This window comes from Scyliorhinus canicula, chromosome 5 (genome assembly GCF_902713615.1).
Source record: "Scyliorhinus canicula chromosome 5, sScyCan1.1, whole genome shotgun sequence".
NCBI classification, from domain to species: domain Eukaryota; kingdom Metazoa; phylum Chordata; class Chondrichthyes; order Carcharhiniformes; family Scyliorhinidae; genus Scyliorhinus; species Scyliorhinus canicula.
In genome coordinates this window covers 10,962,072-10,974,949 of record NC_052150.1, presented here as the reverse complement: position 1 = coordinate 10,974,949, position 12,878 = coordinate 10,962,072, and the positions used below count along the sequence as shown (strand labels likewise).

The 12,878-nt window shown below is 45.7% G+C and overlaps 1 protein-coding gene across 1 annotated transcript in view; it reads left to right on the top strand.

Moving 5' to 3' along the window:
* LOC119965596 overlaps nucleotides 1-10,020 on the top strand; it is a 198,664-nt gene extending 188,644 nt beyond the window's left edge. The window contains exon 10 of the mRNA XM_038796381.1: nucleotides 9,935-10,020. Within this exon, the coding sequence (XP_038652309.1) occupies nucleotides 9,935-9,941 (7 nt within the window). The 3' untranslated portion in view covers nucleotides 9,942-10,020. The remainder of the gene's footprint in view (nucleotides 1-9,934) is intronic.
* The last annotated feature ends 2,858 nt before the right edge of the window (nucleotides 10,021-12,878 follow it).

The window sequence follows — 12,878 nt, the reverse complement described above, 5'->3', positions numbered from 1 at the left end:
GATGTGCATAAAGCAATTCTGTATATACTATTATATACAACTCCGACCAGCATGTGGCAGTGTGGCAGTGTAAGTTTACCATGCGGCTCTGTGCCTCGAGGTAGTTGGGAGTAAGTCATGTTGGAGGATGGACGTATTTTGCAGTAGCTCCATAATAGTTAGTCATGTGAGAGTACCTTTAAGAAATGGGTGTTTAAGAAATGTACCTTTAAGAAATGAAGCGGCTCAATTTACTGGAGTGATGTCAGAGTATGGGTGGAGCTGAGCTCTACTTCTGCTTTTTAGTTTCAGTTTGAGAAAAAGCTTGGGTGTGTCTGTGTATTTCAGTGAGCAGCATCTGAAGTTTAAACAAAGAGACGTAATGTTGACCTCTGCCATCCAAAGACTATCTATGGATCATTTGGTGAACCCAGAATTGTAAAAGGTCTCAATATTGAATGTAAACCTAATGTGCTCCTGTTTGAAGGTTTGTTAAGTCTTTTCGTGTTAAAAGGACAGCATACAGGTTACTTAGTGTTGTAGTCTTTGGGGGTTGTATTTGATTTACTGGTTGCTAAGATGTTCACTATTTGTTTTAGAAAGGTTAACTTGAGTTCATAGAATAAACATTGTTTTGCTTTAAAAAAAGGACTTTTCCATTGCTGAAGTACCACATTGTAGAGCGGGCCGTGTGCTCCCCATACCACAATCTATTCATAATTGTGGGTCAGGTGAACTCCATGGTGCACTTTGTGGCTCTCCCTGACCCATAACAATCAGTAGTTTGTAATTTAGTTATTCCAGTTACCTTTACCACGCAGTTGTTTCTTAATAAGTTATTTAAACTAGGTGTTCTGCAGTGCATCATTCATATTGGCCAGTCTATAGAACATGAAAATTGCTACCCACTGAATCATGACTGAAATGGCTCACATTGGAAATCTATTGTTTGAAGGAGCACCAACGTCATCTCATTCACATGTGACCTTTTTTAAATGGAGGAGTTCCAGATAAATTATCACAAAGTGTCTGAAATGCATACATTTTTCATTAATAGACATAGCTGTCAAGTGAAAATATTATTGGAATAAGAACAAAGGATTTTACCAGTGAAATGACAATTGATAGATGGTCTTCTATTTCTGGAAATGTGAGGCTCTTGTCTTAAAAGTCTTATGTGAAGTTCATCCAGTTACAATTATTGAATCATTACTAGCTGGCACCTCATAAGCCATTAAAGAACAGCTATGGTAATCCACTTTATTTTTTTGAGTTGCATGTGGGAAATACTTGCGGAATTAGAGAGAGAAAAATTAATTGGCTGTTCATTGTACAAAGCTCCTTATCAGGTCCTCAAGACAGTAATTTAGTTTTAAAGTAGAACGCTGTTTTTTTTGTCAAGTAAATGTGGCTGCCACCATACACAAGGCAAAATCCCACAAACAGCACATGGGAGGTCCGACCAGATACCCCTAAATTTAGTGATGCTGTTTGAGGGAGGAATTGAATCTTCAAAGAGCTGCTGCTAGAAATGATTAAACACGTGAACACTTGTAAAAAAAAAAGGGGCAAAGTGGACTCTTTGGCTTGGCATGGGTTAGGGGGCAGGAAGCTGCCTGTCAATCATCAGACCTTCCTTGCTTTCCTACTCGATGCCCCGATTGATAAAACCCATGCCCTGTCCTCCCCCAAAAATGGCTGCTCCAATTTTCCCCCCTTTGAATCCCAGCCACAAACCAAGCCTCCTCACCCAGTTTGTACCCCACCACATGGAGGTGAAGGCAGAGGAGCATGTCTCAGCAGCCCCCCGCCATTCCCTCCTCTTCCCTGTATCCATGGGGCACCACTGGACCCAGCACAGTGTCCGAGAGGGAGGAAAGGGTGGGGAAGGTTAGAGGTCAGTGAGGGCAGTCTCCAAGAGGATTGCCAATGCTGGGAGTCAATTCCATTACTCTACAACACTGAGTTACCTGGTTATAACATTAGGCACAGATACCTGTAAAGAATTTGAAGTTAGAACAACTGAGCAAATAAATGATGGATTTCCCGCCTGAAAATCCATTGTTTCCAGGGATTGGGGGGGAAAGTTTGATAAGGAGGAGAAGAGGGAAAGACTTCGAATCTGACAACATATACGCAGGCACAGCCCAAGTCATAGATGTGCACGCGAGAGGGTCTGCAGTCTGAGGAAATTCAACATGGATTACCCCTCAAAATGAGTTTGTGTCATGCCAATGCACAACTGTACAGAGCTTTAGTGAGACTGCATCTGGAGTACAGTGTGCAGTTTTAATCCCCTTACTTAATGAACGATATAACAACATTCGAAGCAGTTCAGAGAAGGTTCATTCATCTGGTAACTGGGTTGAAGGGGTTACCTCACCAAAATAAGGGTTGAGCAGTTTGGGCAAATATCTGCTGGCATTTAGAAGTATGAAAGGATTGAAATATATAGGATCCTGAGGAGGCTTGACAGGGTGGATGTTGGAGGATGTTTACCTTCGTGGGGGAATCTAGAACCAGTTTAAAAATAAGGGGTCATCCATTTAAGGTGGAGGTGAGGAGGAATGCTTTCTCTCAGAGGGTCATTAGTCTGTGGAATTATCTTCACCCGCAAGCATAGGAAACTGGGCCATTGTATATATTCAAGGTTGAGTTAGATAGATTTTTGATCAACAAGGGGTCTGATGGGGAACAGGCAGGACAGTGGCGTTTAGGCCACACTCGGAACAGCTTACTGGATGGTGAAAAGGGCTGAATGGTCCACCCCTTCCAATTCTTCTGTCCTTGGATTCAATGGTTTCCTTCAGAAGCAGAGGTGATGAAGCCGTTGGCACAGATCTGAATCCTGATTCTGAAAGCTGATTCTCTGCCAGGGCCCAGAATGTTCAGTGGCAGCAAAGGCAACAAGAGCTCTCAATTCTTTACCGCACTGATTGACTACAGGGAAACGATGGTGCATTAAGCGGACGATGGTTACTCTAATAATTAGTCTGGTCGCAGAACAAAGACAGTGAGCGAGTGAATTTCATCCAGTGTCAGATTTCCACAGGTTTGCCACGTCTTCAATGACCTGTGACATTAAAGGCCCCGACTGTTAACGCCCATTCCATTCATTCTTTGCCAGGCACATCGTGTGAATCCATTAGTTACCTTGGAAACGGCTGTAGTTATTTCTGTTGCCTGACTGTCAAAGATTCCGGCGTGGCTGAGGTAGAGAAATGAGTCAGGATGGTTACTTGGTGACCAGGGCTGTTCACTTGAACCTTGCTTCCTGACCCTGTCGCGCCACCCAATAGCGACGACGGGCTCAACAAAGTCTCTGGTGGCAAGATGCAGCGCTCTTGGACAGGCCATTGTTATTCTGAATTCTGAGCTGTATGGATTATGGTGGTATGTTGCCTATGGTGTGAGTTTGCAGTTGAGGGATAAATGGGCAGCACGGTAGCACAAGTGGTTAGCACTGTGGCTTCACAGCGTCAGAGTCCCAGGTTCGATTCCCCTCTGGGTCACTGTCTGTGCGGAGTCTGCACGTTCTCCCCGTGTCTGCGTGAGTTTCCTCCGGGTGCTCCGCTTACCTCCCACAGTCCAAAGACATGCTGGTTAGGTGGATTGGCCATGATAAATTGCTCTTAGTGACCAAAAAGGTTGGGAGGGGTTATTGGGTTACGGGGATAGGGTGTAAGTGAGGGCTTAAGTGGGTTGGTGCAGACTCGATGGGCTGAATGGCCTCCTTCTGCACTGTATGTTCCATGTTCTATAATAATAATAATCACAAGTAGGCTTCAATGAAGTTACTGTGAAAAGCCCCTAGTCGCCATATTCTGGCTGGTACAGGAATTGAACCCGCGCTGCTGGCTGTGTTCTGCATTAAAAGCCAGCGATTTAGCCCACTGTGCTAAACCAGCCCCCTAACCAGCCCCGGATTGGACCTACTTTCTGAGGAGGATTAAGAGAAAACAAAGCAACTAATCCTCCCAGCATGAAAAAGGTGCCCTGAAGAGGGAGCAAACGGTGCAGTGTTAAAATTCCCATGAGGATCCATCCATAAATCAAAATCGCCAAATTTACTGAACAACCCCCTCAGGAAGAAATTAACAACACTTTCTGGAACTCTTACTTTAACTAATTGGAAGCAATATTAAACATGAATTAGCAGGAAAATCATGCTTGCTACAAGCTATGACTTAAACCTGGAGTATCAGATACAACAAAGACTATCTCATGGAGGCAGCCCCCTACATTCGTTTAGTCCCAGTTTCTACCACAAAGTTTTCCTCCCAGCAAAAATTCCAATCCCTTTCCTTCAAGGACTTAGCCAATTCTCTGCAGGCAACAACTTCTGAAATTTTCCCTGTCCACAGCACCTGCAAACTCATAAGCCTGCCAAGGATTTTCACAATTACTGATGTCCTTCTACTCGATCCTATTTCTTTCCTCTACGACCATGCCCATTTCTTGGGCCTAAAACTCTTCCCCCACGTACTCCTAATTGGCGTCCGGCTCAGTGGCAGGAAGTTGCAAGGTTAGTGGCTACGACTATCTTGACTGAGTGCTCAAAGCCAAATATGGCACATACCACAGTGATGCTGATGTTGCTGCAGGACCCACTTCCAACGCCCTGTTGTTTCTGTGTTCAGTGCCTATCAGGCAAGAGGGCAGAAGCTTTGTTTTGGCAATACCAAGTGAAATAATGAGAGCTGTACCCATTCATGGAGCAAACAAGTGCTGGGTACCACCCCAATGGGTGGATGGTATGCATTGCAAAAGAATAGAATGAATAGTCCCAATTAAATCTTGAAAGACTTGAGTTACATTGTTCAAGGGAATCTGTAGAAGCAGTCGTGGCTGCCACTCTGGAAGCTGTCTTTACAATTCATAGAATCCCTACAGTGCAGAAGGAGGCCATTTGGCCCATCTGACTCTGCACCGACCCTCTGAAAGAGCACCCATACCTCCTAGCAAACATAGTCAGATGTTGGGGAATTAGCCATTCTGCCATGTACCTGATGGGCCAATATAACCCCAAGACAATAGGAGGAATTCTCCCATCTCCGGACTTGGTGATATGCGGCCTTGGGCTCATCTCAGGGTCAAATAAGATGTCAAGATTGCGAATGGTTTGGTTGAGCTTCAGACAGTAGCCAGGATGGAATACTCCCTGCTTGCCTGGATGAGTGCAACTCCAACAACACTCAAGAAGCTCGACACCATCCAGGAAAAAGCAACCCAATTGATTGGTACCCCAGGAATAAACATTCACGTACTCCACCACCAGTCAAAATCCTGGAATTCTCTCCCTAACGGCACTGTGGCTGTACCTACACCACACGGACTGCAGCAGTTCAAGAAAGCAGCTCAAGGGCAACTAGAAATGGGCAATAAATGCTAGCTTAGCCAACGATGCCCATAACCGTAAATTATTTTTTGAAAATGGAGAGGGATTCGGAGAACAAAGTTTGTGTTATTGAATTTGGTCTTCCCGATATTTCAATGGACAAAATATTTGTTCATATATTTCAATGGAGAAAATATTTGTTCATCCAGGCTAGATTTAGGCTTTCGAAGAGTGGGAAAATCACCAACAGATTATTATTTTCTCACCAATTGATTGTCTTTCTGCAGGCATTGATTCCTTGTTCAACAGGCACCAGTATCACAGTGAAGAGGCAACTATTTATATATGAGTCTAGACAGAGAGTGATGAGTAGTTCTTTCACCATAGCTGAGCACAAAGCTCTGTTTACCTGGCACCCACACACATCCAGGCACACACAAACACCTATCTGAAGTAGAGCCCTCTGACCAATGATCAGGAGCAGGAGCCCTGGCCTTTAAATCCCTTCGATCCTTAACCTTGAAGGCTCTGAAGTTAATTGTAATTCCAATTTCTAGCCCCAGTTGTGAACCTCTTTAATTCTCTATCCCAGAGACCTGTGATTGTTCAGCCATTGAGTACATTCAACACAAAAGTCAATAGCTGGTTTAGCACACTGGGCTAAATCGCTGGCTTTTAAAGCAGACCAAGGCAGGCCAGCAGCACGGTTCAATTCCTGCACCAGCCTCCCCGAACAGGCGCCAGAATGTGGCAACTAGGGGCTTTTCACTGTAACTTCATTGAAGTCTACTTGTGACAATAAGCGATTTTCTTTTCATTTCAATAGATATTTTGGGTGCTAAGGGATATGGGGATAGTAAAGGAAGGAGGGGTTGAGGTAGGAGATCAGCCGTGAGCTGGTTGAAGGGCGGCACCGGGGTGATGGGCTGAATGGACTACTCCAGCTCACAGAATCATAGAATTTACAGTGCAGGAGGCCATTCGGCCCATCGAGTCTGCACCGGCCCTTGGAAAGAGCATCCTACTTAAGCCCACGCCTCCACCCCATCCCCGTAACCCCATAACCCAGTAACCTACCCAACCCTTTTGGACACTAAGGGCAATTTATCATGGCCAATCCACCTAACCTGCACGTCGTTGGATTGTGGGAGGAAACCGGAGCACCCGGAGGAAACCCACCCAGATAAGGGGAGAACGTGCAGACTCCGCACAGACAGTGATCCAAGCCGGGAATTGAATCTGGGACCTTGGAGCTGTGGAGCAACTGTGCTGACCACTGTCCTACCGTGCTTCCCTAATGTCATGTTCGCCCAATTAAATTAGGACGTGAGATTGAAACTGGGACAAACCTGGTGTGTATGACGCAGACACATTTCGATTAAACTCCTTATATCCTATTGTTTGCTGTCTCATACAGATAAATGAGACTGAATTGTCCGCTAGTGGGTCCAATATGCTTCGGGTGAAAGGGCAAGGATTTCCTCTCCGAATCCATTGATAATAATTGTAAATATCCACTTTAAATACCAGTTGTGACCTGACCTAAGCAAATAATGTTTTCCATTCTGTACCGAGAATCATGCAGTGTTGAAACATGCAGAAACTTGGAGGTGAACAAAGGACAAAAGAACAAAGAACAAAGAACAATACAGCACAGGAACAGGCCCTTCGGCCCTCCAAGCCTGTACCGGTCATGATGCCAACCTTGGCCAAAGCCCTCAGCACTTCCTTGTGCCGTATCCCTCTTTATCCATCCTATCCATGTATTTGCTGAGGTGCCTTTTGAACGCCGTTACTTTGATTTCACTTACACGATCCTTCATTCTAATCTTGAAAATGCTTTTGGGAAACTTAATGATGATCTTTTGTCTTGAATAACAGCAAGCTCAGGTCAATGCTTCAATATTGAGCTTTCCTATATTCTCTTAGCCGATGGCTAGCCCCTTTTAGGAAAACAAAGGTAGTTTTAAGGGATTAATACTTTTGGTAAAGCTTAGAGATAAGGTATAGTTTTAAATGGGTTTAATTGAATATCTCTGTGCTCCGTAATCTATAGTTAGATTAATCCTGTACAAAGGTGTTTGTTTGTGTGGGTGTTGCTTAAGTTGTAACTGTGTTTCTTGTATACTTAGAGAGGGTTATGGCGTGAAGAATAAATAAGGCATAAGCATGTTGGTGTTCCTTAGCAACTGGGGCCTTGTAAGGTAGAGAAACGTTTAACTTTTAGTTTCAGCTGACTTTTTGGCAGTTGGGGAGAGGATATTGGGGAGTTAACAGCTCTCAACTCTGCCAGGCGAAGCTGGACATGGAAAGGTATTTGCAAAGATGCAATTTTCCAAAGGAAAAATATACTATCCAGATAACCAGGGAATTGGGGCAGAAAGAATATGTAAGATACCTGAAGTTAAGAGAACAGGGACCAAGGTATTGTTCAAAAGAACATAGAACAGTACAGCACAGAACAGGCCCTTCAGCCCTCGATGTTGTGCCGAGCAATGATCACCCTACTTAAACCCACGTAACCCGTATACCCGGAACCCAACAATCCCCCCATTAACCTTACACTACGGGCAATTTAGCATGGCCAATCCACCTAACCCGCACATCTTTGGACTGTGGGAGGAAACCGGAGCACCCGGAGGAAACCCATGCACACACGGGGAGGACGTGCAGACTCCACACAGACAGTGACCCAGCCGGGAATCGAACCTGGGACCCTGGAGCTGTGAAGCATTTATGCTAACCACCATGCTACCGTGCTGCCCCAAGAATTCAAGGAACAGTAAACAAAGCATCATGAGTTAAAGAGACAATTGCAGTAACTAGATTTAAAGTGGGACAGCAGGTTTCAGAGGTAAATAAAATATCTGATGTCAATACAGTCTGGAAATCGTGAGTTAAGGCAACTGTGAGCAGTTTGTACAGCGGTCAAGATAAAGAATTCCTAAAGGGGTTGGTGAAAAATCCTGGACTGGATTAGCTGCTAAAAGTGGAGCGGAAGCTGTGTTTAAAGGTATCATTTGGAAAACCTGGTCTGGCTTTCGGACTGCAAACCATTAAGGGAAAGCATTATTATTAGGAGAGAAGATGTTAAAGTGTGTTTTTTGGAGTGTAGTTGGAAAGTGCCTTACGACAATCATCTGGGGGGATTCTGAAGTGAAAGCCACAGACATTTAATTGAGTTCAGAGAGGAGTGTGTCTTACCACGTTCATCGTGTGCGCTTCAATGGGGCTTTTCTTTCAATGAGACCATTGCAGCTTAAGATGTACTTTTCAATCCATGTTAATCTGTGCACATTTGTCAAGTGAAGGGAGGAGTAAATTATTATTGCATTATAATCCAATTTTTCCCTGTTTAATAAATGCTTTTCCTTGTTAAAATAAATTAGTGGTCTTCTGACTCTGGTCCTCCATGTTATGTAAAAAAATATAAAAGTTACGGGGCTGGATTCTCTGTTTTTGGGACTGTGTCCCCACGCCGGCATCAAAACAGTGAAGTTTTACACCTGAAAGTCCTGGATGAAAATGAAGAATGAAATGAAATGAAAATCGCTTATTGTCACAAGTAGGCTTCAGATGAAGTTACTGTGAAAAGCCCCTAGTCGCCACATTCCGGCACCTGTTCGGGGAGGCTGGTACGGGAATTGAACCGTGCTGCTGGCCTGCCTTGGTCTGCTTTCAAAGCCAGCGATTTAGCCCAGGGTGCTAAACCAGCCCCTTTAAAGATTAAAGGGACACGAATTCCCAGCCTTGCAGGGAGCGAGCAGGGACCCGGTATAAATCTCGCAGCTTTTGCTGCAGATACGGGCCCCCGCATTTCCGGGTCAGAGGCCGCGCATGCGCACAACTGCGGCCTCCAGCGGCCGCAAGTGCTCCATGACGGACTCGGACCGGGAAGCTCGACCCAAAAAAGAGATGCCCCCTAGCGGCCGTGCGCCTGACCCTCAACCCCTGCACAAGCATTCCCCAGCCGCCTATAAGGCCCCCCACCGGCCTCCGATCGGCCCGCCCTTGACCAGGGCGGCCGCGGACTGGGTCAGTAGCTTCCAGGCGAGTATCTCGACCAGCATGAAGCACATTAGTTCCACTCTGCCGGGAACTCAGGGGCGGTAAATGGCGGAGCGGAACTCTGGCAATGGCCCCAGGTGGCGTGGTGTACTCCCCGAGTACGCCCCTTTTCGGGACCGCAGAATCAGGGAACCGGCGCCCATCCCGCTTTCTTGCGGGAACATGGATTCTCCGCCCCCACGCCGGCCGTGATTTCGGCGCGAGTGTGCGGAGAATCCAGCCTACGTTCTTTTGAACCAAAGTTCTATTCTGGAATCCTCCCGTCCAATTATAACACCAACTGGGATCACAAGACTGCACTGTACAAAACTACAGCACTGACATTTATTGTGAACTCACACTCATGCACACTCGTGGTACTCACACTCATGCACACTCGTGGTACTAAGGAACGGTGATATTGCTCTACCTTGAGACTAAGAACGATGTATTGTTAAAGTGAGCTACCTCTAATACTGTGTTACATCTTCTGTGGAAATAAATAGATTGATTGTCTTTTACTAATAGGTACACATAAGGAGGCTTGCTTTTGTTTTTATTTGTTTACAGGACGTGACGTCGCTGGCTACGCCAGCATTTATTGCCCATCCCTAATTACTTCACCTTGCGAAGGTGGTGGTGAGCCGCATTCTTGAACTGCTGAAATCCATGAGGTGTAGGTACACCCACAGTGCTGTTAGGGAGGGAGTTCCAAGATTTTAAACCCAGCGACAGTGGAGGAACGGTGATACATTTCCAAATCAGGATGGTGTGCGGCTTGGAGGGGATCCTCTAGGTGGCGGTGTTCCCATGCGTCTGCTGCCCTTGTCCTTCCAGATGGTTGAGGTCACGAAATTGGAAGGTGCTATCAAAGGAGGCAAAATATTGAACAATATTTAACTTCCCATCTCCATCCAGCACGGAAAGCTATTTTCAGCTGCATTCTAACATCAATGCGAAGAATTGCCAAGATTGTTATGTCTGTAAATCATTGTGAAATCATTCTTATCAGAATCTTTGTACCTTATTTATCTTCTGATCATTTAAAACTGGGGAAGAAAATGTACACCTGCCCTTAAATTATATTGTTTTATAGTTGAGTCACTCAAATGAAATGAAAATCGCTTATTGTCACGAGTAGGCTTCAAATTAAGTTACTGTGAAAAGCCCTAGTCGCCACATTCCGGCGCCTGTTCGGGGAGGCTGTTACAGGAATCGAACCGTGCGGCTGGCCTGCCTGGGTCTGCTTTCAAAGCCAGCGATTTAGCCCAGTGTACTAAACAGCCCCAAATCAGCTCCGCTAGGCAGGACATAGAACATAGAACATAGAACGATACAGCGCAGTACAGACCCTTCGGCCCTCGATGTTGCACCGACATGGGAAGTCAAAAACTAAAGGCCATCTAACCTACACTATGCCGTTATCATCCATATGCTTATCCAATAAACTTTTAAATGCCCTCAATGTTGGCGAGTTCACTACTGTTGCAGGTAGGGCATTCCACGGCCTCACCACTCTTTGCGTAAAAAACCCACCTCTGACCTCTGTCCTATATCTATTACCCCTCAATTTAAGGCTATGTCCCCTCGTGCTAGCCACCTCCATCCGCGGGAGAAGGCTCTCACTGTCCACCCTATCTAACCCTCTGATCATTTGTATGCCTCTATTAAGTCACCTCTTAACCTTCTTCTCTCTAACGAAAACAACCTTAAGTCCATCAGCCTTTCCTCATAAGATTTTCCCTCCATACCAGGCAACATCCTGGTAAATCTCCTCTGCACCCGTTCCAAAGCTTCCATGTCCTTCCTATAATGAGGCGACCAGAACTGTACGCAATGTTGTTGATACACCTGACACCAGACTCCTGAAGTGACTGCTCCACTCAGAACTCAATCGCGGCAGCAGGCTCCCAAGGGGACAGCAGAAACCTTTCAGGGATGTCCACAAAGCATTTCTGACGAGGTTACACAGCCCCACCGGCTGACGGCCGACCCTGGCTCGTGACTGACCAAATCGGAGAAGACACAATCGCGAAGGCACACGGCACATCGAGAGGCTTCACGTGAACGCGCAGAGGTGCAGTGGAAAGTGCTGGAGGGGGGTGCACAAATCTCCAAACACCCCCCACTACCTGATCTGTCGACACCACCTGCCCCACATGTCGCAGCATCTGGACATTACACATTGGACTCATCAGCCGTCACAGAACCCATCGAAACCGAGTGCAAGCAAATCATCCTCGATCCTGTGGGACTGCCGAAGAAGAAGATTGCTTTATCTTTGAAAGAGGCTCGGTATCCTTGACTTGTCACCATAGTTGCCTTTGCTGTATGTTCCAAGGCCGATGTACTTTTCCCTTCGCCTCCGATTAGTACTCTGCTTTCACATTCCACATCACACTTGCGGAAATTTAGCTGTGTGTTTAATAACTCGACAATACTTAGTTTGCCACTCTTGACAATCTCTGCAGTCTATCTGCTTAAAGAGTGCGCCTATTTCTTCACCCTCTTTCTGGTGATTCACATGAGTGATCTTCAGCTGAAACCAATTCAACAATCCACTTCATTCCCACTCTCCTGTCAGCTTGCTGTAATTTTGTTTGAAATGGTTGATCTATTCCTTAACCCCTGTTAGTTTGCATTCTAAGCTTGGGCTAATGCAATTTTCATTTTCTCCGATGAGTCCTGGCTTTATGTCATGTGATCCCCCCCCCCCCCCCCCCCCCCCCCCAACTCCCCGTCTCCTTGGATGTCACTTTAGTTCTGCTGACTGATGGTGATATCACAGTGCAACATTGGAACAGAGGTTGAGTAATTGGGCCTGTACTCATTGGAGTTCAGAAGATTGAGAGGCGACCTTATTGAGACATATCGGATTCTCAGGGGGGGCTTGACAGGGTAGATTGAGATTGTTTTCCCTTGAGGAAGAGTCTAGGACCAGGGGGCATAATCTCAGAGTAAAGGGTCTTCATTTAAGACAGAGATAAGTTTCGAATCACTAGCTTTCGGTGCTTCCGAAAGGAGCAGTGCTCCGAAAGCTAGTGATTCGAGACAAACCTGTTGGACTATAACCTGGTGTTGTAAGACTTTGAATTGTGCCCACCCCAGTCCCCAGTCCATCGCCGGCATCTCCATATTAAGACAGAGATGAGGAGGAATTTCTTCTCTCAGAGGATAGTGAATCTGTAGAATCATTTACTGCAGAGAGCTGAAGAGGCCTGGACATTAAGTATGTTCAAGGCTGAGATAGACAGATTTTTAATCAGTGAGGGAATGGAGGGTTATGGGGATAAGGTGGGAACGTGGAGTTGAGGGTTAGCATATCAGATCAGCCATGATCTTATTAAATGGGACAGCAGATCCGGTGGGCCGAATGGCTTACTTCTGCTCCTACATCTTATGGCCTTATTACATGGTGAGGTGCAGGAATAGGATCTCTTAGACCTCACAGGACAAAGGAGCCGGAACATTCAATTCAAGTCACTTCTCCAGGATAGATTCAGAGCGTTTTAAA